This window comes from Falco cherrug, chromosome 4, assembly GCF_023634085.1.
Source record: "Falco cherrug isolate bFalChe1 chromosome 4, bFalChe1.pri, whole genome shotgun sequence".
Classification (NCBI taxonomy): Eukaryota; Metazoa; Chordata; class Aves; order Falconiformes; family Falconidae; genus Falco; species Falco cherrug.
Window position 1 is genome coordinate 96962481 of NC_073700.1, and position 27944 is coordinate 96990424.

General features: G+C 42.8%; 2 protein-coding genes and 1 non-coding gene across 4 annotated transcripts in view; 1 reads left to right on the forward strand and 2 right to left on the reverse strand.

The window, feature by feature from the left end:
* Positions 1–20358, reverse strand: part of SACM1L (SAC1 like phosphatidylinositide phosphatase) — a 31065-nt gene extending 10707 nt beyond the window's left edge. Inside the window, exons 1-8 of one of the 2 annotated variants that reach the window (XM_055706927.1) lie at positions 20164–20358; positions 12449–12546; positions 10789–10863; positions 8201–8328; positions 7044–7193; positions 4592–4651; positions 3024–3057; positions 224–325 (exon numbers count right to left, since the gene is read on the reverse strand). In XM_055706927.1, coding sequence (XP_055562902.1) covers positions 224–325; positions 3024–3057; positions 4592–4651; positions 7044–7193; positions 8201–8328; positions 10789–10863; positions 12449–12546; positions 20164–20222 — 706 coding nt within the window. In that variant the 5' untranslated portion in view covers positions 20223–20358. Of the gene's footprint in view, positions 1–223; positions 326–3023; positions 3058–4591; positions 4652–7043; positions 7194–8200; positions 8329–10788; positions 10864–12448; positions 12547–19603; positions 19905–20163 lie in introns of those variants that run through there. The other variant, XM_055706928.1, reaches the window with a different exon arrangement.
* Positions 20359–20716: 358 nt separating this feature from the next.
* Positions 20717–20789, forward strand: TRNAR-ACG (transfer RNA arginine (anticodon ACG)). Its single transcript has one exon. It is a non-coding gene; the product is annotated as a tRNA-Arg (tRNA).
* A 983-nt stretch (positions 20790–21772) lies between these two features.
* The window catches only part of LIMD1 (LIM domain containing 1), a 35708-nt gene continuing 29536 nt past the window's right edge, over positions 21773–27944 (reverse strand). Inside the window, exon 8 of the mRNA XM_027811043.2 lies at positions 21773–27930. Coding sequence (XP_027666844.2) covers positions 27793–27930 — 138 coding nt within the window. The 3' untranslated portion in view covers positions 21773–27792. The remainder of the gene's footprint in view (positions 27931–27944) is intronic.

Genomic DNA, 27944 nt, shown 5'->3' on the forward strand with positions numbered 1-27944 from the left:
TCTATTGCTAGGCCAAAAGGGCTATTACACACTTGCATTTAATAGTGTTAAAAACTCTACAAAACTGTTGCAGTTACGTCTAGAAGGAATAAAGAGTCAGTTTTAAGAAACACCAGAACATGCTTGAGTTCATCATACAGGTTGCTAATATTTTCTTTGGAGCAACAGCCTCTGTCACACATATAGAGTTTGCATTATTTTCAAAATAAATTTGCTATTTTACCTCTTACATAGTAGCGTACACCAGCCCTGAAACAGCTTCTTCTGGAAACCAGCAGCCAGTCAAAACACTTGCCATTAATAGAACAAGAGTGCATAGTGATAACTAATGAATAACACTAAGGAAAACCCCCAAGATTTCATTAGGATATTTCTATATATCAAGAGGTAGGTAACATCAAGGAACCAAGTGACCACATTCAAAGAAATTTGTAAACATTACTCATATCAGTAACAGTTTAATATTCAACTTGAGAGAATAATATTAGCATCAGCATAAGCATCACAAAAAGACAGACTGCAGGCAATGTCACTGATTACTACACATTAAAACTGCTTTAATTTTGAGAAAACTGGATTCCAAAGATTAATCTGTTTTATGATCCTATGTATATCATTAAGTGGACTGACTTCTGAACTTCTGTTCAGTGCTTCACCCATCTTATCCATAAATAAGCTATCTTAACATTTTATTACGCCTATTGCTTTTAACAAAAAAACCAGAACCCCACACTTCAAAAATGTTTCCTAGGCTTTTAGAAGAATCAATACCTTGGGCTGTTATACCTTGCACCTGTAAGTGCAACACACATCATTTACAGATGCTAGAACTAGCAGTAGGCTGGCTTTCAAATCAATGCCAAGAAAAATATACATGTACCATCTCCAGTGCAAGCTTCTTACACAAGAATGGTTTCCTGCTCAGCCTAGACAGCCCAAGTGCGGCAGATACACCATAATCCGGGACTAATCAACAAACAGCAGCCATTAATAACTATTTCCATTTTAGAGTCTTGTTCTGTGCTGCTTATAATTGCCTTTATTTGGACTATGGTAAACTATCAAGTCTAATAAAAAACAGCATTCATTGTGAGTAATTTCTCCAGGTAAATTCACAAGCTTTCATCCTTTGCCCCTAAAAACTGAAACCCACAACTCCAAAGCAAGCAAAAAATCAAAGTGGTTGTTTTCTGCAAGCTGCAGTATTAACATACTGCAGTTTTCTATTCTTTGAGGAATCTGGATACTTTGTCTTAAGGCTGGTAAAGTAAACAATTTATTTTCTCTTTTAAAATAGCACACTTTACAGTAAAATCTACATTCTGCATTTATGATTAATTAGGACAAAGTAGCTGTGTCACACAAGCACCTAAGCTATGTCAAAGAGCACACTGGCTGCATACACTGAAAATCTTGATTTGTGTGCACTCACTCTCTGTAAAGAATTTGAAAAATATAATACAAACTGGCCCTACATAATCCAGAACATTCTCACAGTTCAAGAATTAAGACTGCAAAAAAGACCTATTCCTCTGCTTTCGTGGAAAAGCACTGCCAGATCCTACACCCTTTGATTCAACACTTGTACAGCCAACAGTTTCCTGCAAAAAAGGTTTCCTCTAAACTTAGCTGCTTAGAAATAGTCAGCCCATTTTCTGTCTGCAATCTGTCCAACTTAAATGACAACTTGCTATTGGCTACTTCCACACAAAAAAAAGAACTCTTCCTTAGAAGGGGGATTTTTTTTTTTTAATCAGCAAGGGAAATATTAAACAGTTTGGGTAACCAAGACTTTTATCACCTATAGCCTAAGTATGCCCATTATTTCTCATCACTGCAAGACCTGAACCCCAGTACAGACTGTCGAGCAAAATGTATTTAGGTTACATGGGGCAGGGGGTATAGGGGGGGAAGAATCTTATTTCATTTAAATAACTGCTAGTGGCACTGTAACAGGTCTGCTTAGGGCTCTTCCTAGCATTTTCGTCACTAAAAATCCAGTTTCTTTGAATTCTTGGGTTCTCTAAGGTGTTTGGTTTGTATTAGAACTACAACAAAACAGGTATTCCTCATGCTAATTATTTATATAGTGAAAATAGGACAGAGGAAGGTGTTAGTTGCAGTCTGCTAATTGCGGTCCACCCAGACTCTTCCACCCAGGACCTGCAGGACAAAGATTCGGTTGTTTTGACAGTTCCTATTTGCTATCTTTCCTTGCTTCTCCACTTACTCCCACTACATTTTCCATTACATGAAGTCACAGGAAAGAAGGACTGAAGATCTGCCAGCTGCTTACAGTCCTACTGGAACAGACCCAGGCTGGAAGCCATTCCCTGCATACACCTGAGGGGTGTGCGCAATGGAGGAACGAAGGAGGACGGGCAGTCCAGTTTTGCTATTCCTTTTCATGCTGCCAGTCCAGGAGCACCTCAATCACACACTGCATGAACAACACAGCCTCCAGAAAGCATTAGGCTTACTCACAGCATACAGCCTCTCTCAAAAATAAACTCATGATTGCTTTGCTAAAAAGGCTATTACCCAAAGCGTTGGTGCAGGAAGAGCAGCTGGCTAGGAGAAGCATTCCAGCAGCCTTCGGCAGAACTCCTTATCCTTTTACCATCAACAGGAACATCCAAAAGCACTCCAAGTCAAAACTGTTCTCCCTTATTTTATATCCAAAGCAAATGCTAAGTGAAGGTATACTTACAGCAAAATAAAAAGTACTACTAAGGCTGATGTAAGTATTTGCCACATTCATCTTAACCTTCAATCCCATTGTAAGACAGTTGTGCAAATCATGCCTCTAAACTGAAATACATTAAGCCTTAAAAGCAGAGTATTTGAGTTAACATGAGTGGGCTATCAAACAATGTGATGCTCATATCTGAGCTACAACTTAATTCTGGCTGTGTTCTGTTACAGTTGCCAACATGGCCACTAGAGCAGCCTCACTGGCAACCATTTTGCTGCTAGACTACCACACTGTGTAAAGCACAGAGCTTTACAACACAAAAGGATACATCCGTGCATCACTGGCGTAGCAAACCTATGGATCTGAAACACACACATAATACATGTTAAAAATATTAAACACTAGCAACCAAAAAGGATAAGTGAGTGACTATGCCTTGTCTAGGTGGTGGGTTTTTTTGATAGTTATTACTTTTTTACTTTGTTTAGGGTACAGTATTTCTTTGAGAAAAAAGTTCAAGGAAAACAGCACCATACATAATCCTTATTAGCAGGGAAAAAGTTGAAGTCTAATCCCAATTAAATGACCTTGACAAAAAAACAAGCTGCTTTGTCCTCCTGTACATGGCATTTACTCTTCCACAAACATGCCAGGTATAAAGCAGTACACGCTGAAAACCTTTTGATATTGTATTTGCTGTACCTCCACAGCAGGATGTAAGCAGAGGCAGTAATTAACACATGGCTTCAGTAGGGAGTACTTTTATGCCATTCATACTCAAAACACTTGTTCCAGGGTTTCTCCCATCCTGCCACTCCTGAAAAACTTGGTCTTTCAAGAATGTTTAAAGTTCTCCAGAACTAGAAGTCCTAAGAACTTTTACCTAAAACTATTACTATAGCAAGCCACTTCTAGTCAGCATTAGGTCATGCTTCCCCCCCATATCATTTATCTCCCTTTTTCTGTTTTCATCGAACAGCCTCACTTTGCTTTCTTTGCTGTTCCCAACACTGCTACTCTCTCATTGCCCAAGCTTTGCTTGCATAGCACTATCCAAACCACATACCCAGTCATATGCCTCTGGAATATGCACAACAGCCCTTTACCAATTCCTATCTTCACATTCCAGAAGCACTGCACAATCCAGCCTTTTAGAACAGTGCTGTAATGTAAGAGCACATCTCCACAGGTGACCAAGACAGAAATAGAAGCAGTGCGCCATTTACTTCAATAAATAAGAAGTACTGTTAGAGATAAAAGGTTGCTGTAGTGCAGAGAGTTTTAGAAGTTTAACACACAGCTGAAGTCTCTACTAGGAAGGAGCTTTGATCAGCCTGGTCATTGAGGTACTACAGCTATAGCTCACAGCCATGCACTTGTATTTGCTGGACTCAGTGAATTCAATGGTTACACTGTGCTAGTCCTCATTTGAAATAAACTGAAATAATCTAAATGGTTAGTCTTACTCCATTATCAGCTTTAAGAGCTATTCACTAAGCAAATGGAATTTAAACTACATTCAGAGCAAGATGCTAGCCAAAAAAGTGAAGAGTGAACCTTGACTATACCTAAAGATAAATAAATAGCTAAACTTCAAAAGCTTGAGAAGCATATGCTGTGCAGTCAAACTTTCCCTTTGGTTTATTAAACATGATCTCAGTACAGTATCTTCAAATGTAGACATTTCCAAAAGTCAGCTTTACTATATGTACTACCAAGGATGCTGACATGAAGTTTGAAAGCAGAAGACTGTCACTGTGCTAAACTGGAAGATGCATAGCCACATTACACTAGATTCTGGCTGTCTGAAGTAAGAGACAGAATTACAGGAAACTTGTATACTTCTAGTAAAAGTATATTACTCTTCTACCAATATAATCATTACAAAGTGTTTACCTCTGGTTGAGCAGCAAATTCTCTAAGAAGATGTCCGTTCCACACAAACCGTGGGTCTGCCTGTAGCAAGCAAAAAGCCAACATGCTTTTAGAGACCATCAGTTCTGTTTAGTTCAGCATAAAGGTAATACTGTAGTATCCAGATGGAACACCCTTCTTTCATCAGTACCCTTCATATCCTCAACATCTAAATAAAATAAGTTAAAAAAAGAACAGTTGTCTCAAAGCTCTAAGGGTGCTGCCTGACTCTTCAGACATGTGACACCATCAACAACTAAGCTGCAGTATCAGAAGAGCATTCTGGTCTTTGCCCTAAGTAATCAGGCCTTGAAGAAATTATCCAGAATTAAGAACAGCAGTAAGGTAATAATCCTAATGGGCAGAATGTAAAAATGCAAAGAGTCCTGTATGCAACAATCAACAATTCTGAGAACTGAAAGTTAAACAATATTTGTAGTTTATTTATATTCCACTGCATAAATGATCCTCTTCAGCTTTGTGTATTTCCTATTCTTAATTCACCTCAAAAGTGTCTTGAGCAGGTTGCTGAGCACGTTCCAGAAAGCTACCAGATTAGTTACAGAAGTGCCATTTGCTGCAGAATGTTAGTGCAGGCTCTGGGGAAGTGGCATAAATTTCAGCTTTATGAGGCAGCAAGCAGACAATACATCGCTGAGTATAAGGGTTAATTCAAGCTCGGTGTTGGAGCAGTTCTTTGTCTATCAGGAAACAACAAACACAACTATCTGCCAGAAACTGTTCAAATCCTACTTGCAGGACCTTGGACTAGTGAAAGAACACAATATGATGCTTTGGTGCCCCCCTGCATTGGGGCTGTTTCTTTCTACCAGCACTGTTTAAAAAAGAAAACACAAACCCACAAGTACTGAACCAAGACACCCACACATCAACCACAGGCCAGGCTTCTCTTGCAAAGGTGGAGACACCCAAAGTTGGTACCATCCTTTTGTTAACCCATTATACTGCAGCCACATGACTGAAATGACATTAAAATTGTTTTAACCATCTCACATCTGAACTTCCTTGAAACTGATGCCTTTTTACTGTACTTTGCCTTCCAAACAACCTGAAGTGCCCAAATTGTAAGGCAAACCAATCCTTTTGTGTCAGCAACTGCTCTTCCTGGTAAGAGTACTGCCGAGCAGCATTTGATAATGCAAAATAGTCCCCAACTATAAACTGATTTTAATTTTTTTATATATATATATATTTGTGTGCTGCTTCTCCAGCTTAGATAGTTACTGTAACTAAGAGACAACTTCTCATGATTCCACTGCCACGTTCTTGGCAAAAGAAGAAGAAGTACCATTGACTTCCAATGTTTCAGTATTTCGGTGCCTAGGCAATTTCGACCTCGTTTATGCTGCCGTATAGTAAGTTACCAAATTAAAGATTCTGGAACTCTGGAAACAAGATAATTTCAAGCTCAAATTGCGTTTAAGACAAAAGCAGTATATTGAATTCATGCTTCAAACATAAGTAATAAGCATAGTTTAGACAGAATACAACATCCCAAGGGAAACAGCCATAAACCCCACAGTTTCTGTTCCACGTTATCCTGGAATAGAATACCAAGTTGCACACCATTTATTCCACTTTGGGTGTGTCCACCCCCTTATTCTAGGTCAGAGAAATGACCTGCTTTCTTAGTTTTTTCTGCTTAGCTCCCTCTTGTTGCAATTAGAAGTGTTCAATATTAAAATCAGAGACAAACTTTCATTTATTTTGAATTCTTAAAATCCATTTAAAGCAGCGTTCAAAAAGTACTTCTAACTGCCTGATCCAGAAGTCTAACATCACACTAGAACAGATTTCTAGAACTTCATGTTGCTCACAAGCTATAAGACTTAAGGAAGGGTGGACTAGTAAGCTCAGCCACAACTCCTAACAGTTTTGATAAAATACTGCAGCACTGAACAAACTCATGTGCTGAAGCTTTACAAAACAGCCATTTCCACCCTTCTTCTAAGCACCCTATGACGCAAACTCAAATTGTAACTTGACTCTGTATACTTTGCACACTTGCCTAGTTACTTGTATTTCCTCTTGGAATCAGCTGCTTATTCCAGACAACTGTCACAGTACAACTCAATTAAAATCAGAAATAAGTCTAGTTACACAGTTCAGCAACATTGGGCTATTTTTTGCTAGTTCAGTTATAAGGACTTGCATTTAAGCAACATATAAATCTGTCTCACTAGTCTAGTGATTAAAATAGTAAAGCCATTTTTAGTTTTAACAGAGGACCATAAATGCTTTAAGTGTCTACTACCATTTAACATACTAAAACATTGTTAAAAAAAGGTTTAAGATCAGGTGCTGCTGAAATTTGTGGTCCCATTACATCATTCTAAGCTTTACATAGTTTCCTTTAGTTTTAGAACTGATTGACAATGTCTGAGACAAATACTAAGCAAAATTAAATCCTTACCCTCTCTAGGAGGCTCATTTCCTGGAACTCTGGGCTCGTGTTCGCTAACCGTTGCAGAGTATGTGTTAGGTCATATGTTGTTGAGAAGTAAAATCCATCCACACTCAAGACATGATTAAGCATTGATAAAAACACTTTATTGTCCTGCAACTGTGGGGATGAGAAGAAGAGGACAGAAGAGCTCTCATTTATTGCCATTGAATATCTCAAACTACTGCTACTTTTAGAAGTGATGAGATTAGCTTTGCTAGTGCTCCAGCAACACCTGACATCACCCAGATATTACTGTACAAGAAGGAAACTATGAGATTACAATTTTGATACCAGTTCACTGATAACTTAGAGCTAGCTAGCACACTGCAGCCAGATTCTGCAAGAACAGTAGAAGGGAGAGTAGAAAACTGTATTCCTGTGAGGTATATATTCCAGCTACTGGTATTAAACTAATACTAGCTACTTCCAAACAAAAAGGAAGCCATTAGTTATCCTACAAACCATTTGGTCAAAAATACCAAAACAAGATGGCAATGCAAAAGGAAGGATATAACTTACTGTCAAGATTATGCCAATAATCTTGTTCTGGTTCAAGACTATGCTCATTCCTTTCCTGAAAGAGCATCAGATTTCCTTTCAGCTCTGTTGGTTATCCACCCTTATCTACTCTATCAATCCACAGCACATCTGTTTTAAGCAATCTTCATCCTTTCCCTCCCTCAAAAAAAAAATCAATTCTTCCTTTATATCAATTATGTAATTGAACAATTCTACAAATTAGGCAAGAGATAATTAGATAACAGCAAGGCATCTTACTGTAGGGACTACCAGAATAGCAGAGCTGTGAGAAAGACTTAACAGGAAGAGCATGAAGAAGAGTGTGCCATCTCAAGAGGGGGGAAAATGCACAATATGCAGATCAAACTCTGGGGATGATATTCTAAGTCACACAAAGTGAGTTTGTTATCTTGAATGACATAACTTTACATACACCTATACTCAAATACTGCAACAATATTTGATGCCTGAACAAATCGGAGGGAAAAAGTATAGTTCAAAGAGCTTCTTAAAAAATGTTCATAGTCTCATCAAATTAGGTCCTGTGGTAATGGACATTAACATAAGGTAACGTTCCCCCACACTCCTCTAATCAATCCACCTACCTGAATATCAGTTAAGTGTAGCATGGTCTTCTTGTACGAGAGGATGTCAAAGTCTGTTGCTTTCCAGATTGCATGACTGAAAATCTCACCTACTTTTTTCTTTTTTGTTATTACAATAAGATACGTGCCTGCAAACCAGAAAGAGCAAAGTTAAAAAAACAATAGATGCACTGTATTAAGAAAAGCAGCCTACAGCCATACCAGAAAACTGAAACCAATAGCTAAGAGTGAGGTTTCTTCAACTTACACCTAGGATTTTATATTCTATGTTCTTAACAGCAAGCGTATGGAACAAACAAAACACTTCCTAAGCTACCCATTTCTCTATGCTCACAGATCTTGAGCTATTCATTAAGTTTAAGAATTTTTTTTTTTTAAATGGACAACATAAGTATCAGCTACACTTTAGACCTGAGACAGTCTGAAAGTCTCTAGGCTTGCAAATGCAGAAAGTGGCCAATGGTCTTGAATGTGGTTTGGAAAGCGAGTCTGAAATACACAAACGGAAGCATGACTCAGAATCCAAAAAGCTGATTCATCATATCCTGAAAAAAATATTTATCCTAATAGGTTCAAAATGGAGCAAGGAGAAAAGGGGTTCTTTTAATAATTTAAGACAGGAAGCTTGCCCTTTTCCTGGATGCATAAGTAACAAAGCAAACAAACCCATGGTCATGACAGTTCACTTAAAGCAATTTTTACACTTTTGGTAAACACAACATAGCCTTATTTCTAAGGCTACCTTACTCTGGTGCCTTTTTTTTTTTAAAAGTAAAAAGTTTCTTAATTAAATTGTATGTTGATGGATAAAAATGTCTCAGCATCTACATCTTATAACCGTTAAATGCTTGCTTACAATTGCAATAAAGCAAATCAACAAGCAGGCCATACAGAAGCACAGAGCCACAAGTCTAGTACATTTTTGTACTAAAGCATTCAAAATATAAATGCCAAAGCAGAAACAGTTCACATTGTATGTGGTAAGTTTACCCATTATTTGTATTTACTACTGTATCTAGATATACACCAAGTTTTATGGACAAGTGAATTATATCAGGTATCTATTCCATATAATTAGTCAAAGAACAGATGCCACCCCCACTTTGACATCCACAGCTCTAGTGTTACACATTTAGATGGAATATTCAACCACTTGAGATGCAAACATGCTAGAGCATTTTTAAGTTTAAGTATTGCTTTTGGCTGGTACGTCAGCAGAACCCAGATACCTTACGAGAACAGCACATTACATCCACAACTATTACAAAGATGCTGCACAAATAGATACATTTAATCTGACAGGAATTTTCAATGTTGTCTTTTCCTATCTGGGTATCCAACCTTCTGTTTGATATTTCAGAGCTTCAGGTGTTACTTCAGCAATTTTTCCCCCCTTAATACTGTAATAGGCAAAGAATATTTATGCTTGTTAAAGATACTGCATTGCTAGATAGGCAACCAATTTTACATTTATTTGTTAACTGAACTGCCTAACACCACTCAGCTAAATATTTACTTTAACTGTATCTTCTTTAGTTTGACAGCTGTATACTAACACACACTGCAAAGCTTGGCAGAAGTGGAAAGAAAAAATCCAACCTAGTAAAAGAATATACTGTCCATATTATATAATAGTCAGATGAATGAAAGTCATTATCAAGCCTGTAAGTTGTGAAAATTTCCCTTTGGGGCAGTTCAGTTTTAAAACTGTCAGGGCTTGTCAAGTACCCAAGACACAGGTCTCCATTACATTGCTCTTACTCTGCAAGATCCACACTTCTTTAGAATATGTGCATATGAAGTTCAGCAGATCCTGCCACAAGTTACTACTTTTAACACAATAATACTTCGCTTCTGTTGAGAATACTGCAGTGAGTGAACCTAAATCCTTTCTGCATATGGAAACTTACTCAGTATACATGGTTCTTATTACACCATTTTTCAGACTACTTTAGCCTCAAATAATAAAGTCTACACAAGAGATCTTTTGAATAGCAAGTTACTTTCTTGGAAGCTCAGACTTTACACATCAGGTTTATATGGGGCAGTAACTGTTTAGATCTGAATGCCATCGAGACAGAGAAAGCAGACAGCTTATCCTTACCTTATCCTACAACTCCCCAAAATACAGACTTGTTCTAGTCTGTCCTTTTTCTTTTAATGTTGAATTTTCTTTATATTTGTAGGATAGTTGGCACACAACCATTAGTTGCACATCTGCATCTACTAGTCTATCACCCTGAGTCACTCCAAGTTATTTGTGTGCCAAGATTACTGATTTTAAGTCAAACTTCATGACCCAATATTTGACTGCTGCATCAAGTCCTGCAACTAAGATCAAAATAGTTATGAAAAGTAGATGAAGTTCTTTGCATGCATTTAAAATGCATTCCTTAAAACTCAACAAGCTGCCAGTTAACTGTACGTTTAGAGCAGCTACACCACCCTCTAGCAGCCACAACGAAAGCCCATCATACTGACGAAAGTGTATCCTCAAACACTTCCAAATACTACTTTTGACATTAAAGCTTCTTTAGCAATGTATTTTGCCTAAGTATTTTCAAAGAGTACAGATCTCTTTTCCTTACCTGCCACCAATCGGATTGTTCCCAAAATACCATATATAGGTCTCGTAACCGCTGAAGGAGGAACATCTTTCTTAACTGAAAAGCAGAAGAAAAAATTCAGAATTTCTGACTGCATCTTTCAGGACTATCTAAAAAATGATCAAACTAGGTTTGCCAAAGCTTCTTGGTCAAACCTCAAGTTTTGCTAGAGTCTGAAGTACAAGAAGCAATGCACCCGAATTTCAAAGCCTGACGGGGGGACAGAGGGGAAGATGTGGAAGCATTTCTCATGTTTAGTCAAAGTGGCCATTCAATTTAATAAATTCAACCTCATTCACATGATAGTATAGCAAGTAGACCCCTCAATGTATTGTCCTGTCAGCTTCCAGAACCTTTTTATTTTGAAGACATCAAGGACAAACAAACTGTAAATGCTTGTGCCTCCCACTTCTGACTCCTTCTTCTGAGCCTCAGTCTATTGCCATTTCAGAAGACCTAGTTCACTTTATCTATCTCTGCAAAACTACCAACAACAGCATTCATGTGGCAAGGGATACAGTATTCCAAACAACATACTAAGAGATCCAAAAGGTATCCAGATATCATTTAAAAGTCCTAGCACATTAAACTTTCATTATCCACATTTTGAGGGTAACAGAAGGAATACTAGAGAAGTTTAAAAAACACACACCCACACCAGAGTTTGGCATTTTCCCAGAGACTACAGAACAGAGAAATACAGTGCTTGAATTTTCCTTTGCTTTAAGCACCTCGCAGGTTCCTCTGATAGAACACCAGCAATGAGAACAGACGTAGACTAATAAGATTTGGGATAGCTATCTTTACAGTTTTGAAGGAGAAATTGAAATATTATACTACCACACCAAAAGTATCAGTGGGAAGAGCACACTGCTCTGCATGAAGTATACAAAAGGCCAAATAAAAGAAAGAGAATGACTGCTTTTACATTAATATTACTGTAGCATTTCTGTCTGTTTAGAGATTAGTAATACTGAGGTACAAACTCCTGAAGCATCAGAAGGGAAGTCACCCATTGCCTTCATCTCATGTTGTCATTTAATACAAGTTCTTTGATTGTTTTTATGCATTAGTTTCACACTCTCAAAAAAACCTAAAATTTTGAAGACCTCAACATCAGAATGCTTAAGACTACTTGCACTGACATCTGAATCCAGATTTGCAACACAGAACCAAATTTAAAGTGAGGGCGTTTTACTGGTTTTGTTTCTACGGGCTTTATTTAAGGCTAAAACCTGAATTTTCACAGAAGACAGCACTGGAAAAATTCAGCAAAAGCTGCAGAAGCCCAGTGTTCAACCCTTCCCATGTTTGATCTTCCAAGCCCAGCTAGCTTGGACGAGTCAGTTCTTCCTGTTGTGCTGGGCAGTCTTACCAAAAAAAAAAAAAAAAAAAAAAAAAAAAAAAGAGGCAAGCACCATCACCCTGGTCACCCACTGCATCAATCCCACAGCAAAAAGGCATTTCAAACAAAGTTCTCTGCAGGACAGAATACCCAGCACAGTTTTAAAAAAATTAACTAAAGATAAAACAATTATCCCCATACCAACTTAAGGTTCTGAAGTTCTTCTCCGAGTGCCTAAGCAAGACAGACAAAAAGAACAAAGATGCCTATATTGAGAAATATTGCTGAGGAGAATACCTGTAAGAGTAACTTCTGTGGAGACTCTATCAATTGCAAGCACATCATCTGCTCCATCATCACAAGCTTCCACATAGAACTTCTCTGGTGTTATATGCCTTTAAGAGAATGGATAGAAAAAAGGAATTTGTTTAGCAACACTTACTTCGGGTTTGTTTATTCTTCACAATCTGAAGAAGATAAAAAAATTAAGCCTTATTTCAGCTGCAAAAAACAATTCTCACTGGATTGCTTCCCAACAGCCACTGATGTTGACAGTGGGGAAAAAAATAAGCCAAACTAATCAGTTTTTGCAAAATCAATGGCTTGTTTAGTAATCTAAATTCCAGTAATAACCAAGAATTAAAAGACATGTAAGTGAGTTTGTGTACATAGTGGTCCACTAATTCATGTAAACTTGAACTATAGACTTAGAAGTCTGATAAGCCAAAACCAAACTTCAAAATCACAAGTTTAATCAAACACTTTCTAATATAGCAACCTCAAGTACTACATCCCTTACACAAGTCTAGTAAGCAGAAAAATCGGAAAAGTTAAAGTAGCACTAGTTTATTGAAGCAGGTGTCTCAGCATTGCCATGTCACAGCTTAGTTAGCCAGGGCTGTGGTGACACACACGGGGTAGGTAACATGTACCCTCCCCACTGAACACATCAGACAAGCCATACACTGACATCCTGTTCCGACTTCATAGCTATCCTTCCTGTCAGAAAAACTGTATGTAGTACAGTGCTAGCCATAAAATTAAACATAGTTTTCAGAAATATTCTTTAAAATACACCAGTTGAGGTACTTGCAAGAAGCCAGACATGTTATACTGTGCAACAATTCAAGAGTTATGCAGAAAGGACTCGTAGCTGTGCATAGGAGATGCTAAACAAACCAACCCAAACGCTCTTGAACTAGCATTCTTAACTCTCATAATTATTTTTTCTTTCTTTAAGGCTTGACAAGAGCAGAGATCAGAGTTTTAAATATCTTGTTCTGGGAACTTATTCTACCAGATAGATATTTTTAGGCTCTGTCTCCCTAAATAGAACTTGCATTTCTTCACATCTTTTGTGCATTTTTAATCCTTCAGAAAGCCGAATTAGAATCCCAATTTAGACCAGAAAAGCCCATGTTAAAAGAGGTCTAGAGGACCACTTAACATGTGTAGCACCCCCTTCCACCCACCAAAAGCAGGACCAGCTTCAAAGTTTATCCAACTTCAAAGTTAAACCCTGTTTCTTAGGATGTGTTTTGACTCTCCCCAAGGATGAGGGTTCTACAACCTCTCTGGGCAATTAGAGGAAAGCCAGAGACCACCAAATGCTTAACTGAACTAAACCCCAAACAGCGTAACACAACAAACTGAAATCTATAGTTAAGTGCTCATCAGGTCATTTAACTTCTTTAAAGGAAAATTAAGTCTATGGGCCCTAAAATGGTAAATGTATCAACAGTGTTCCCTTTGTAGAACAGCCTCCTTAAAATTTTCACGTACATGTATGAAATGCTTTATCTTTGAAACTAAAAACATCCGACTAAGAACCACAAATGTGCTGTTTGTTAAACACTGAAGCCTTAAAACCGCTGCTTTCATTGCTTTTAGTTTTGATGACATGCACATGTGCACCCCTGGCTCTTTAAGGGGGTTTCATGACAATAATAGGAGCCATTTTTACAGTGAAAAGCAAACAAGCTTACACAGCTAAAATGGGCAAGACAAGTTTAAGGATACTTAGAAGCCCTCAATTTGTTAAAGAACTAAAAAAGAAATCAGGATATGCTATCTAAGCTGCAGTCAGGAACTTATTGCTACTTGGCAGGAGACAGTAGCAGGCTTTCTTCCCCACAGTAGAAAGCTGCAGCTACTTCTATCAGTTTAGTTGAACAGTCACCTTTTTCTGGGACATCAGTTGACACACAAGACTCCAGCTAAAAAAAACTGAGGAAAAGATGCTGCAAAGTTTAATATTGGACCCGTTATGCCTTTAACAGATGCTTACGTACTCTTACTCATCTGACTCTCTTAAGCAAAATAATTTGAAAAAATCCTTTAAACACAGCAGGATGTAAAATAGCACCTAAAGTTGTGAGAACGATAGTTTCTGTTTTTAAATACTCTGTACAAAAACCACAACCTAGGCAAGACACTTACACTGACAGTACAGAGCACAACTGAGTATTTCCATCCATGATCAGTATTTTTAAAAGCTGCTTTTTTCATTATAAAACACAGCCATGACAGTATCATAGTGTCAGCACTCATTCATTGTGTTTAGTTATAGCCTGTTCTCAAACAACTGAGAAAGATTACAGGTGTAGAATAGTCATCATATAAAGAAGTTTTATATTTACTACACTCGAATAATAATTTCTCCTTGAAGAACATGAAGTCTTTTACTCTCACCATCCACAAGTTAAGATAAATGAGAGAATTAAGGTGCAAATTATGCCTGGTCTCTCAGTATGTGTCATATGCCCTGCATCACTAGACCAGCCCCCAGCATTTCTCTTTCAAATCCTCACCCATATTTTGCCTTCTGTCACCTACCACTGCCTTTTTAAACATTTTTTTTCATCACCTTGATCTCTTCTTACACAATGCTTGCACATTTCTAACTTTGCTTAAACTACATTTTGCCTTCAACAAACACACAAAAAAAGAGAAAACTTTGCAATCAAAATCCTCCTTCCCATGGTCTTCTACAAGACCAGATTTGGTCACAAAAGCATCATGGAGAACACAAGACAACTTATGCCTGTTTTCAGTTCAATGAACCAAATCAGCTCTAGGCTTCAGCAGCTTGCAGCACACTAGAACAGTCTCATTGTTGACTGTTTCAAAGCTTTGCGTGGTTTTGTTTTGGTCATCTTTTAGGAGGGACAGGAGGACATCAAGCTGCTAGCCTATGAAGTTGAGAGAACTTAAATACTTCTCTCTTGGGATCACCATTAAAAACTGCCTAAAACACAACTGTACAACACCAACTGAAAAGCCTAATGCCCTGCAAAATGTTAAATCCTTGCTTCAGAAGAAGTGGGAGAATTAGTGCTCTTCAAAGTTTTTAACAGGAAGATGAATCACTTCATCCTTGCTTCATTTGTGTAAATAGCTGAAAGTTTTCTATAGTTAATATGGTTGAAGAAGAGGACAAGACTCAAAAAGGTTTCAGCTCAAGTGTTCATTTACAATCTTAACAATTACCAGAACTAGGCTAGTAGTCTCATTCTCATTTAGATGAGCTTTTAAACTGTAAGACTGCTATAACTAAGATTGCCTCTCACTTCTCTTCCAGGTAGGAAGCTTATGAACACTGCTTGCAAGAATGGTGTTTTTCCACAGACTCTACTCAGCATCAAGTCTGTAAGTCTATGACAAGGTTGGAAAGATAACACATGCTTATTTTAATGATCTTAGGAGATACTAAATGCTGAACAAAGGATCATTCACAATGAGTAGGAATCTGTAGACAGATTCATTCTGTTCTTTTAATGAATTAAGGAACAGATGAAAGTCCAAGTGCTAGTATTATATGAAATATAATAAAGAAATCTGTATTTTCAAGATGCCCATAAAGTCTGTAGTTATTTTTGAAACTGGTTTCCATTCAACAGGCCATGTTCTGCTTTTGTATAACCTTCATATTTGATAGCATAGCCTACCTTCTCCTTGGCTATGTTGTCACTGCTGTCTATAGCCATCCAAAACATCAAGAACTTTAACAGCAATATCTTGCTTCCCTTACAGCTTAACAGCACATAAAGCCTTCAGAAAATTTGGGTTCTTGTTACTTTTCTAATACAAAAAAAAAATCATGACTACCATCATCACGGGCTATTTCTCAGTATTGCTAAAGAACAAAGGGAGTGATAAATGGAAATATTTGGCATCGATACTACTCAAGAAAAGGAAAGGTATTGAACTGCAACCACCAAATTCATGTTTCAAATATTACTGAAGGTGACTTGGATGTCATTTTGAAATCTTCTCCTGAAACTGTGTGGATTGCTGCCAAGAGATAAAGCAACTCGCTCACTAGATTTCATTTCTACAATTCAAAGCTGAGAAAAGTGTTGATTCCCAACACAACAGAAATGTAAAAGCAAAAATCAACCTCTGCCCACTTACACCAAGTGCAAAATCAGGCTTTTTTTCATTTGTATATTTGTGGTGAAATTTCACTTCATTACTTAGACTATATAAAGCACTGTTGTGTATCACGAAGATGATGCAGAGTTACAGCCCACATTTTAGTTTGGTTGATCTTGCAAGAATATTCCTGTGTTCAGATACAGCATGAAAGAGGACCCATCGCGCTCTAATGGCAACTAAAGATAGTACTTCACTCAATATCATTTAAACCTTCCAGGCCTCAATCGCCAAACCCTTACTTCAGTAATTGATTATTTCACCATAAATACTTAACATTGCTCTAATGCAGGAAAATCTTTGATGTCAGCCTCTAAATACTGTAATAAAGCAAGCCAAAAAGCACACCCTGTACCGCACAGCAATGCGTTTGCTGTACTCAAGATACCGAAGTGGTCTGCAGCAAGATACAGGGAAGGCATTAGTATATGCACAGAGTCCCAACAGCATGTTAAGTAACAGTGCTAACACGCTGATGGTTTCAACACTCCAGAGATTCCAGATTTTCTAGGTGAACAGGTGTGCTAATTATACATCTACCATAAATATTACTCCTCAAGCAGAAACAGCTCAAGGAATTGGAACATCTCCCATGGAGCAGTAGTTGTTGCAGGGAGAAGAAAGGGAGTATAATCCCAGGATTAAAAAACCACTAATGGAAATACCATTTAAAACAACAAAAAAAAGCACATATTAAAGGCATAGCTTCATAACAGCTATGTCCAGTTAAGTGTCACTTAAGATGACAAATAATTTACTGCATAAATAAATGCCCTCAATCAACATCCCTGAGCTTGTCCATGACAGCCACTTAATTTAAGTAGGAAAAAAAAAAAAAAAAAAAAAGATGTGTAGCTGTTTTTTCCAGAAGTATTATCCAGTCTCTGAAAACTCAGTCTAGAAAACAAGCAAAAAAAACCCCAGAAAGACAAGATGCACTTTTGGTCCCCTCCCCAAATACAGACAGGTGGAAGGCACTGTGTTCAAGTGCAATAGCTACTAATGACTGACAAGTACTTTCACAAAGCATGCAGGCATAACTGTAGGCAAAAGGAGTTAAATTTGAAACAGACAGTATCAGAGACCCACAGGATACTGAGAATGCTGTCAGCAAGATAAGTCATCATCCAAATACAAAGGAAAAAAGTTATTTTAACTGAGCCTAAACAACAGCCAGAATTCTCTGTTCTGCAGACAGCTTTACCGATCGGTTTTTATTCATTAATTGGAGTGGTAGCTTCACTACCATCTACTAGCTTGCTACTTACAGCAGCTGTTTGAATTTTACAATTTATTCATGAGGCTATGAGAGGAAGCTAAATAAGTATAACCGTGACATAGATGACAGCTATAGGTAGCAGTTTTCAGGTTAATAGTTTTCCCCAATAACTGCTGGTGTAACTCCACTAGCTCTGATGGCAGCAGACACTAGACACCAGCATTTTTACCTGTATCACCTGAACTTGTCTGATTACATTGGTCAAGGCACAAAGGGTTTGAGTCACTACTTTTGATAGAAAAACATAAGGTTTGCCTTCTGAGCTAGATCCTGTGATTGCATGTAATGAATGGGACCCCACAGAGCGCTACAATCAGGGTGGCTTCATAGAGGGCCACCAGACTAGCCACAAAAGGTGCAACTGCAGTATCTGACCTCTTCATAGTGAAAATGAGAGGTCAGTTAAAAAAAACCACCAAAACACTGTTACCACTAAACCCCCAAACTGAAATCTAGCCTGGATTTCTCAGAACATTCTCCTTTGACTTTGCCAACCTAGTAAGTTTGGCTCATCACCCAAGTTGTGGCCCTGTATCTTAAAATGCTTGGCAGAAAGTCTGCAGGCATCGCCGCAGCTTGGTGTAACAACAGGGAAAAAGCCCGTTTTTCAGAACATGAGACAACTGTTTTCAAGTTTGTAAAAAAATAATTCATGTTAAACCACATTTGAGACAGCCTTGTTCTAAAAAAATTCACAGCTTGCTTTTAGTTAAGATTAAATGAGAAAATTCTTTACTAGCCTGTACCCAGAAAAGTGCTTTTACTTAAAAATTCTCAGTAGGAATGACTGTGTACTACAAGTCACACAACTGCTACTCCTACAACTTACCTTTTCTCTTCTGCTGGCAAAAAGATCACAAATTCAGCTTAAAGACAGACAAATACTGTTCAGGTGACAAGAGGAAAAAAACTTTCTGCCAAATAAGCAACTCTTTCAGCCATCACTAATGACCTTACTTTTCAGTAATACTCAATTTTATCTCCAGTGTCTGTGTACCCTCACACAGCTACCTAATCAAAATAAGGAAAGAAGCCCAGCGATTTTTAAACACATAACAGCGTTATGTCAATCTGTTTACACAGATCTGTAAGAAATATCTGTTTGCTCTGAATCCAAAAGATGACAGTCAAATGAAATTTACAAGAGCATTAAATACAGTTAAGCCAGGCTTAAAAATCACTTTCAGATACCGCTGCCTGAAAATGGCATCAGTAACTCAATTACAAAGTTTCAAGCTAATCTTTAGAGGTCAGAAGCCTGGGAATGCCTTTAGGACACACAAGGACATTTCGCTTGGCTTCAGCCATGGAGAGTCTCATGCTCACAGTCATTTTTCCAGGAGTCCCAGCCGGCCAGGACGAGGGCTTATGGCAGAAACGCCTCTTCAGTTTTAACTTTGCAGTGCCTGGGTTACGCAACTTCTTTGGCTGTATAAAAGGCAGCAAGCAAACATCTGGCACGCATAAGTTCAAAGGGCTACATTCTCCCCCGAAAAACTTTAACAAAACGATTCCAGCGCGAGGTTAGAAGAATTTATTTGAAAAGTTACAGTAGGTGCTAGGCAGAAGAGTCCCAAACGTTTCAAATCATCAGCTGGCATCAAAAAAACACCACCCAAAACCAAAACACCCCAAACCCAAAACAAATCAACATGAAAGAACCAAGTGTGCCACAACAGACTGACGGGCAAGTACGCTTAAGGAGCCTTCTGCTGGCAAGCGCCACTGTACACACAGACCCTTACATCAGCACCGGCACTGGAGCTGCTACGAGTCACCCACGGGGCGGGCCCCAGGCAGCCCCCGCCCGCTGCTCCGCCGGCGCCCCCGGGACAGGGCCGGGCACTGCGGCTCGCCGGCCGCGCCGCGGAGGGCACCGGGTAGGGCCCGCCGGCACCCGCCCTCCGGTGTGTGCAGGAGCGGAAAGGAGCCGGCCGGGTGGCCGCCAGCAGCGCCTCTGCCCGGAGCGGCGCTATCAGGCGGCGGGCGAAAGGGGATCGGGCCCGTGCCGCGGCCAAAGTCCGCCCGCCGCGGGGGCTGCACGCAGCCGCTGCCTGGGGCCGAGCCCTCCGCGCCGGCCCAGGAGGCGGGGCGGCGGCGGCAGGCACGGCGGCGGGGGGCGGCGGGCAGTCGCGGGGCTCCCGGGGCGCGCGGGTCCGTGAGGGGAGCGCGAGACGGGCGGGGAGGGCACAGGCGCCCGCTTCCCCACGGCCGGCCCCGCCCCGCCCCTCCGGCGGGACCGGTAGCGGCAGGTGACCGAGCCGCGTACCCCCCCCCCCCCCCCCGGCGGGTCACTCACAGCTTCAGGCTGGCGTAGGCCGCCGCCGCCGCTGCCGCCGCTCCTGCTGCTGCCGCCATTCGTCCGTCTCCGGCCGCCGCCGGCTCCGCGTCGCTCTCGCCCCCTCCGGCCCGGCCGCTCCCTCCCTTCCAGACTGACGCGTCCCCCAGCCGCGAGGGACGGGACCCCGCACAGGACAAACCTACTCGGGCACGTTAGCGAGCCCGCAGGGCGGGGCACCGCCTATAGGGGAAGGGGGAGGGCCCGGCCTGACTCTCCAGCCCCGCGATTGGCCGGACCGCCGCGCTCTAGCCCCGCCCCCGGCGCGGCGCGGGCCAGCAGGAGGCCGCTAAACGGTGACGCGCTGCCGAGAGCGGGAGGGGCGGAGGCGTTCGAACGGAGCCGGTGGGAACTGACTAGCGCGTGGGTGCGTGGGGAGCCACGCTCCGGGAGAGCCGCTGGGAGGGGCGTCGGCGGGGAGGTGGTGTCGGATTAGCTGTCCTCTAGGGGGCGGCCCCGCCCCCAGGCCCGAACTGTGGTGAAGTCAGTGTGAGGAAACATTATCATTCGAGCAGGGCCAGTGGCGCAATGGATAACGCGTCTGACTACGGATCAGAAGATTCTAGGTTCGACTCCTGGCTGGCTCGGCTGCTCATTTTTTTTCCTTTCTTGCCACACCGTAACTCTTTTTTCCTTCCAGGACTCCAGCCCGAGGGTGCTGCCTGCACCACCGCTCCTGGGCAGCCCCCGCTCCTGCTCAGACCCACCGTGGCCACCTTCATTCCCCCAGTGTAGGGGTCTGTCAGGTGCAGGGGCCTCCAAAGCACCCCAGGGCTGGCTGGCATTACAGGGGTTCATGCTCTTGCCAGCACCCCCTGACCCCGCAATCGCCACCTCGGAGATGGCTGCTGTGGGGGAGGCTGGTGCCCACCTGGGCACCCTGGCTGGGGCGGGGAGCCCAGTTCTGGGGGTTTAGTATAGACCCAGCCTGGGGCACCTCCTGGCCACTTTCCCACTGGATCCAACCCCCTGGGTACCATGCCCCAGTTTTGGGCAGCTTCTTGCCTTGAAGAGGGGGAACCCCACACTGTAATTACAGTTAATGCTATTTATTCACTTCATTTTAGCCAATAGCTCCATGCTGCCGTGGTGCTCTTCCGCCAGTGGTACCTGAGCATCCTGCCTTCAGACATAAGGTGGCATGGCCACTGATAATGAAGCCTATGGTGGCACCCCAAAACCCTCTAAGGAACCCATCCCCACCAGCACTGCAAAGGAGAGCCCCATGCTGGGACCAGAGCCTGCTCCCACCCATAGACATCCCTCCCCAGTCCCTCACCAAGGGAACCAGGTCTCCCCAGAGGGACGCTGGGGCAGGACAGCCTCTGATGGGGCAGGACAGCCTCCGATGGGGCTGCAGCAAACACGGCCTGCTTGTGAAGGACTGAAAATCCCCAGTGAACCCCACTAGGGAGGTTCCCCTGACCAGTCACAGCCTCAGCCACTGATGGGGGGGGGGGGCAGGAGGAAGGCAGAGCTTGGGAAACAATCATTCACAGCGTAACTTCCTCCTCGTGGACTCTGGGCGATGACAATCATTGTAATTTTAGGAAAGACTTGATGCTGAGCATTGCTTGATGATACTGTCTTTAATCACTGAAATCACAACAGGCCCGTGGCTTCGCTCCCGTTGCCGGCCTTCATTCTTTATAAATATTTAACAGCACAGAAGAAAAGAGGGCTGTGTTCACAGGTGGCTAAGGTTAGTTACACCAGCACAAAACCTAAAATACTCTCTCCCAGAGTTGAGCTTTGAAGGAAACACGAAACCAAATAATTAGTACCGTTCAGTATCGTTAGTGAGGCTCTGGATTTGCTCTCTGCACGCAAAGCCACAGCCTGCGTGTGTGTGCCCAGGTCCCCACCTGGCTGTGCACCGCAGACCTGCTGCGCGGGGACCAGGGCCGGTGCCAGCATGGGAGCTGCAGCCTGGCCACCCCACGGGGACAGTTTCTTCCCGTCTCTCATCTTGCCTTAGCGGGCTACGGATGCATGTTGCCATGCGAGCTTCTGGCTGCCCTGGAAGAAAGCAGGGGGAGGATTTTTATTGCTCTGAAAAGCTTAATGTTGCTTCTCCTTAAGAAAAGGGTGGGTGAGCAGCTCCAGGCTCCCTCTGGGTTCACAACAGGCAGCCTGCCCAGCCAGCTCCGGTAAGCACACCTAGCGCCACTGCAACCAGCGAGTGGCAGGACGCAGAGATGGAAAAGAAAAATGAAAGCGTAAATGCGGTGCCATGAGAGATGCACCCCCCCTCCCAGCTTCTCCCAGCGACGCAGGCGCTCGGCCTCAAGAATCTGGGGCAAAAGGGACATGTATTTGGCCATAGCCCTTCCCTGCCCACAAGTACTGACTCCAGAGATGTTTCTCCAGTGATGAAGCCTGGGTCAACTTGTCCTTACACTCATGCACAGAAAGTTGCTCAAAATGCATCTACAGACACTTGGTATGGGCACAGAGGCATGAAGGGCGGGTGTCTCACAGCAGCACATGCCGCGTATGTCCACGTGCATAGTCACGACAGCACACGCCACCCCAAAAGCGAACACAGAGCATGAAGCCAAGGCTGACATGGGAGAAGCACGGTCCAGACCAGTGTATGCAGCTGCACTTCCCCACAAAACCCCCTCTAATAAGTGTCCAGGAACACGACAAACTAGAACAACTCCTCTCCGTGCCGCCTTCTCCCCTGCTCTCTGTAATCACCTGCTCTCTTTTTCCTACAGCTACCGTATTTTTAAAGTCGCATCCTTCTTTCTCTGTGCACCCCCACACTGTTTTTTGAGCAAGAAAGTTGACAGTCCACTTCAGTGGTCATTTCAAGGCAACTTTTACACTGCCACAGATTTACCCTCAAGTATGTCTCATCTGCAATAAAATAACTCTGCCCTTGATCCCAACTGCCCTACACACACACATCGATTTTCATCTACATGCACATCTTACTGGTTTCAGTGGGACTGCCTGCGCTTCTCAACTCCAATGCTGATGGAGCCCTTCATGTGATTTTCTTAGCAAAAACAGTACAAAGCTTCTGCTGCATCGACTGGCAGCAGTCCGATAATCAGGTAATTCGGAGGATCAGGTCAAAGTAAGGATGGAGAGCGTGTGTTAATTTTCCTTCCAGCAAGGACCTGGTTTTGCTGTTGCTGAAATAATGAAGTGGTAAGATTTCCAGGAAAGTGCAAAATAGGGACTAAATTCATTAGGAAGCATACACTTGTGATTCTCCCCACGGCGGTGAACTCATGGGGGAGAGAGGCAGAGGTCACAGCAGTCCTTATGAACAGACCTGAATACTGAATTTCAGGGATGCCAAATATTTTCCCAGTGCTAAAAATCAGTACAAGGAAAAAGCATGGGAAGATATTTACTTTTTTCTCTCGGCAGCCAAAGATAACCCCTTTGTTGAACAGCCAGCCAGACCCACACCAGCTCTGAGGAGCCCAGTCTCCCCCTTTTGAGGCTGCCACAGCACACCTGATACTGATGGAACTCCACCATTTCCACACCAAGGAGCTGGTCACTTTGTAGTAAAAAGATCTACCGAAAAAATCACTTAAACCCTGAAAGACTAGGAAAACATTTTAAAAGCCCCCCAATGAAACTTGGAAACTGAAGAGCCACAGACCTCACCAAACATCAGGGCAGTTCCCTAAATCACTTTGATCACACAGGTGTTTGTTACACTTCAAATGACAGAAAAACGTCTGCTGCTTCTATAGCTGGGGCTTTTCCCCAGCTTTCATGCAAGAATCCCGATTTAAATGAGTTTCTGTATTCTAAATGATAGAAATTTAACAGCATGATCTGAATGAAAAAAAATATCTATTAAGCCCCGGTTCCTGAAAGCAAGTTTCAGAGAACTCACTTGAATAACCATTTGCATGACAGTTACTCATTACCAGCACAATGGGACTTCCAAGGGTCCCTTACCCTAAAACCAGTCAGAAGAGCACTCTGGGGGAGGAATAAAGACTAACTTTTCATAGCACGTTTCAGCACCTTAATAAATAAAAAAACCAAAGTTCACACAAACAGCAAAACCCAATGCTATCAGCCAGGAGATAGGCAGAATTCAGCATGTTTTCTGACATTCTTCTGCAGAGGATGCAATTCTCACACCTCCAGCTCCAGAGCTACCTGCCTGCCCGTTCCTCCCTGCGGGGGAGCTGCCTGGAAGCAGGCAGCGAGGGTTTGCAGCTCCACAGATGTCTGGCGGGGGGGTCAGGAGGAGAAGCCTCCCCTGTGCAGGACGCTCCTGCCTCCCCCCTCCTTGGACCCACTGTCAGGCAGCTGCAGAGCCAGGGACAAGCCCGGGACAATCAACACGGACTCAGACACCCACAGCCTAGGAAAAATAACAACGTGGTTAAACGAATTCAAACTCCCAAAGATACAAGCGGTGCAAGTGAGCACGCGTAGGGGAGCAGAGCAATGCAGTAGGTGCCTTCGCTTTAAAAGCATGAACTCACACGCTCCATCTGCAAGAGCTTCACATTGTCATTCCTAGCTCTTCGTAAATACAGGAAAGGAGAGCATTGGCACTAAATAATTTATACGGGACCTCAAAACTGAAAGTAGGGCAGCCTTCATTTCCCCAGCGCTGAGGGACATGGGACAGCTGGTAGGAGTAAGGTGACACGGCGTGGGAGCAGAGGCCAAGCTCCCCGGTGATGCGAAGGGGGCTCCTGCAGACAGCTTACCGCACAGGCTGCTCCAGGCCTTCCACAACGGGAAACCGTCCTTCTCCCCCTCCCCTCCTTTCCTGCTTATTTTGGGGTTGTGGGGAAGGCTGCAAGAGTTAGACAGCAGTTTAAACCACCGTTTAAGAAAGTCTCAGTCCCATTGGCGTTTTCAGATCCTTCCGAAACAAAAGCCAGAAAATGTGCGTGCGGGGCTGCTCTAAAAATCAAGAGCCAGCGAAAGCGTGAGCCACACAGCAGCAGGTATTGTAGAGACAGAGTAACAGCTGATGGAAGCTGGTGTTTCCAGCTGATTTCCAGAAGCCACTTCGTATCTCCCTGCCTTCGCTGCCAAAGGAAGCTCAGAGAAGGAAACCACTTCCCCGGGACTATCTGACTTTTTTACCGGGGACATCAGCTGGCATTATTTCTCACCTCAGTCGGTTCAGACAGTCCTAAGATCACAGTCACACCTTGAAATACACATCCCCCTGGCCCTGGCTGTGCTGCAGGACACAGCTGATGCCATGCACCAGGGTGAGAGCACTACAGGATCTGCCGCGGCTGTTGCTGCCCCAATCCATACTGCCTGCATGCAGCACCGGTTGTATCTTGTGTCAGCTCCCATCCCTTTGCCATCCAGCATTTGGAGGCTAAATTTACGGCTCTAGGGGGCTCACATATTTGAGGTCAATTTTACCTCCTCTAAGTTCACGGGTAAAACTCTCCAAAGACAGATATGGCCCAGAGCCACCTGTACTGGTGGGAAAATCCCCCCACTCAGGCTTTTGGTCACTCACTGAGGGGCTGCATGTCCCCAGGAGAAACGGTGCCACAGAGCCAAGCTACACAAACCTGGAACTCTGGATGGTTTCTAGGGCAGGACCCTCCAGCCACTTGCTGCCACCCCTGTCCCCAAGGGCAGCAGCAATAGTAGAGGCGCTTATGACTCGATGGGGCAGAAGGCTGGATGATCTGTCAGCCCGATGAAACTGCATACCAAAACCACCAAGCTCGCGAGGCTTGGGCAGTTTCGGACGTTCACATTTCAGCCGAGGAAGTTGATACCGACGTGTAGGAGGGTGCTAACAGGCCACGGTCTCCATTTGTTTTACAGCAGATGCTTGTGCCTCTGTTTAACGCTGAGTGCAGCATCTTGCACCACTCAAAACAGAGGCCTATGGTATTTATTAGCACAAGCAGACAGGCAGCTTGCTGCTACCTGGCGCCTGTGCTGCTCCAGATGAGTACACAGGGCAGTCTGACTCCATGATGTAAAGTTCAAGCACCTATCTAGCTACATCCATGCTACTGGAAAAGAGGTTTGTTTGAACCATAGTGGGTTCTTGGCACAGACTCATTTCAGGAGTCCCAGTACCACTGCTCAGCTAATTTATTGTAGTTTCCTCACTAAGAAGGTATTAAAGAGTATCATTTCATTCTCTGCCAGCCAGAACCAAATTTACATCTTTAGCATAGACACATGAGGATTTAGCTAGTTTTCCACAACAGTATGTTGGAAAAGGTAGCTAAGATCCCCAACTGCATGTGAGGCTTTAAATTAAAGAGCTTTTTCTTCAACAAAAACTTTGTACCTGTACGTGAGGGGCTGCACAGCTTTGGTACCTACAGAACATGCACTGCAGGCACGCTTACATATTAACACATTGAGGGAGCAGATTTCTTTGCCTATAAAGCAGGGGGGTTCAAAAAGTGAAACCATCTGCCATTCTGCTTTCTCAGCAGAACAGAAAGTAAGTGCCCTCTAACCCCTTGCTCAGATAAGCTGTTATTATTCACGGCAGCAAATATGTTTATACCAACATACTCATCTGAGTACAGGTTGTGGAGCTGGGCTCTAAATCCCTGTGTAACAAAGCCTTCATAACAATCTCAAGTTTGTTCCCAGAGCTCTAAATAAGCACCATTATGAAATGGCTTTGTGCTGGGCAAACACCATGGAAAGGAGTGGCCAGGCTGGGGGCTGAGCCATGGGGACAAACTGGAAAACTCAGGCGAGTGTCTGTGTACAGAGAGCTTTTTTCCAAAGTGAGCTCTGCAAGCAAGAATGAGGATGGATTTCCCCCGTGTCCACACTTTCAGCATCCCGACCTTTCCTTTTCAAACATGATCCTCTGTTCGGTCTCTGACACAGCAGACCGGCCCCTGCGTATCATGCTGACACAGAAGCCTGGGCCCCAAGTCATTGCAGTAGCTTTGCCTAGCTTGTTCCAGTTTTTTGTTCTGTTTGAAATGGTGTGTCAGCCTCCAGCTGCCAGCCAGTGCACCTGGTTTGTCCTTGGAGAGTTGGTGCTTTTGAAGCCAGGCTTGATACCAGAGTTTGGGGAATTAACTGAAAGGTCTGAGTGCACCATTTTGTATAGACCTCTTTCTTTTCTTTTCCTAAAGAATTAATTAAAAAAAAGAGCATCTAAAACCTGATATTAATAGCTTGATGTCCTTCAGGGAATCTGATGAAATGTGCTTGTCAGGAAACATTTAGTAGACTGACGGGATGTCCCCAGCAGGCAGGCAGACAAGCCAGCCTCTGGCTTTTCAATTGTGCATGGCACGATCTGAGTTCATAGGCACGATAGCAAATTGTGCTTTCACTGAAGAAGCTTCCAAAATGAGCCAAGAGGAATCTCCAGACAGCAGAAAAAGGCACGTAGAAGTAAACCAATCAGTTTAGATAACATGCCACATTCTTGGTCAAGTAGACATGGTTTGATAGAGCTGGAACTCACAAGCATAGAGACTCTGGGAATCCAGCAAAAATCTCTCATATCCTTTTACAGGAATATTGCCAACTGGCAGAAAAACATGCACAGGAAATCAGCTGAGGATGGGGAGAGGGAGATCATGTAACAAGTTGTCTGTCCCAGCTTTCCGATGTCGGCCACGCTGGCTAGTAGTGGTGCTGGTAGGCAGCTGCCGGAGTTGTGCCATTCTCTATGTGTTTCAGATGACAGGAGTGACAAAGCAAATGTTCATCTAGTGGGTAACAGCGATGCCCATCTTCATCGTTCAGTTCCATCCCGCAGTCCTGCAGAGAGGCCG